This window comes from Octopus bimaculoides, chromosome 21 (genome assembly GCF_001194135.2).
Source record: "Octopus bimaculoides isolate UCB-OBI-ISO-001 chromosome 21, ASM119413v2, whole genome shotgun sequence".
NCBI lineage: Eukaryota > Metazoa > Mollusca > Cephalopoda > Octopoda > Octopodidae > Octopus > Octopus bimaculoides.
In genome coordinates, this window is record NC_069001.1 from 37,837,481 (window position 1) to 37,839,665 (window position 2,185).

The 2,185-nt window shown below is 35.1% G+C and overlaps 2 protein-coding genes across 2 annotated transcripts in view; both read right to left on the bottom strand.

Annotated features, from left to right (window-relative positions):
* Positions 1-2,185, bottom strand: part of LOC106868803 (zinc finger protein 239) — a 92,365-nt gene that overhangs the window by 47,465 nt on the left and 42,715 nt on the right. The window lies entirely within an intron of this gene.
* The window catches only part of LOC106879518 (zinc finger protein 239), a 6,102-nt gene that overhangs the window by 2,679 nt on the left and 1,238 nt on the right, over positions 1-2,185 (bottom strand). The window contains exon 2 of the mRNA XM_014929145.2: positions 4-1,431. Coding sequence (XP_014784631.1) covers positions 4-1,059 — 1,056 coding nt within the window. The 5' untranslated portion in view covers positions 1,060-1,431. The remainder of the gene's footprint in view (positions 1-3; positions 1,432-2,185) is intronic.

The window sequence follows — 2,185 nt, forward strand, 5'->3', positions numbered from 1 at the left end:
CACAGAAAATGATTTACCACACACATCGCACTCGTATGGTTTTTCTCCTGTGTGAATACGTTTATGTTTAGTTAAGACACTAGGTGTAGGGAATGATTTACTGCAGACATCACAGTGATACAATTTCACTCTTGTATGAAAACGTTTGTGAATAGTTAAGATTCTGGGTGCAGGAAATGATTTACCACAGATATCACAATGATATGGCCTCTCCTTTGTATGAATATGTTTGTGTCTACATAAGCTAGAACTGCAAGAGAATAATCTACCACAGATATCACAGTGATATGGTTTCTCTCCTGTATGAATGCGTTTGTGGGTATTTAACAGACAAGTTTGAGCAAACAGTTTACCACAGATCTCACACTGATATGGTCTCTCACCTGTATGAAGGTGTTTGTGAGTAGTGAAGTTAGACTTTTGAGAGAATGATTTATTACAGATATCACACTGATATGGTTTCTCTCCTGTATGAATGCGCTTGTGAGCAGTTAATTCACAATTCCTGTGATATGATTTACCACAAATATCACACTCATATGGTTTCTCTCCTGTATGAATGCGTTTGTGATTCTTTAGATCACCTTTTTGACAAAAGGACTTATCACAGATATCACACTGATATGGTTTCTCTCCTGTATGAATGCGTCTGTGAGTAGTTAAGTGACACTTTTGAGAGAATGATTTATTACAGATATCACACTGATATGGTTTCTCTTCTGCGTGAATGTATTTGTGAGTAATTAAATCACAGTTCCTGTGATATGATTTACCACAAATATCACACTGATATGGTTTCTCTCCTGTATGAATGCGTATGTGAGTAATTAAATCACAATTTCCATGAAATGATTTACCACAGATATCACAAACATAAGGTTTCTCTCCTGTATGAATGCGTTTATGTCTAGTTAAGCTGTGATTTCGATTAAATGATTTATTACAGATATCACACTGATAGAATGTCTTTCCTTTCTCTTCCTGTATGTCATCAGGTAAATCAATAATTTCAGACTCTGCTTCACATTTAATCTTTTTCTCACACAATTCGTCTTCCATTCTTGTTTCTCTCTCACCACAATAAATATAAAAGTTCTTCTTCCCTTTATTTATATATTTTATTCCTATTTCTTCGGCTATATTTCTATCAACTGTGATTTTCGTCAATATTTGAAGATGCTGCAAATTCCTTTGTAAATCAGCTTTAATTTCGATATCAAATCATTATAATACAAATTCCAGTCTTTGAATTGGAGAGCATTTTGTATAAAAATTCTGTTCAGAGCCAATATTCCACAGTAATTCTACCATTAATTTAGATGATGAAGGTTTATATCTGTTGTGTATGACATCTATTTGTCTTTAAAAGATGATAAATATTGATGGATCTCAGGTAAATAATATTCTTTTATGCCAATGTCATATGATATTCTGAAAGAAAAGAGAACGAAATAGAAAATATCGAGGATACTTAAAGTGAAGACATTTTACAACATTTCTTCTATATTGATAAACTGTAGATATAAACCTTTACCAGGACAATGGATCTTATCCATCTGTGTTTCTTGTGGACAAAACATGCACTGACATCTTTGGGCCGCTGGAAATGCCAACTCTTTCTATATTTTACCAAATTTCAACATCTCCAAAGTCTCCTGTCGTCCAAGACAACAGTAAAGCTGTTCTGTTAGACACAGAGTGAGAACTTGATAGCAGCTTCTCACCTGGGACAAATACACAGCTTGCTTATAGAAGAACGAGTGTATGATGTGTGTATTAAGATTGTTAATGGAAGACCAACAGTTGCCCTTGTATACAAGTCTCCCCAGTCCAGCTGAGGGGATACACGTGTGTCGTTATGCCGAGGAATCTGCAACTCTCTCTCATAGATATTACAGTATTTGCTGTTTGTAAAGACAGAACACTGGGAATTCTTTCGAATGACAAACACGAACTAAAACACATTGGAATGGAACAGTTCGGCATTTTAAACGGAAGTTTGGGGAATGTTTTATTAGTAATCTTTGCATTAAAATACGGCGGTGGTGGTGGTGGATAACGATAATTGAAAAGGAGTGTGGAAAGGAAAACAGTGGAAGTATTAAGACAACAATAGTTAATGTCAGGTAAAGCAAGTTTTTCAACTCACTTCTATTGAATATGTGACAGCCGACCGGATTTTGAT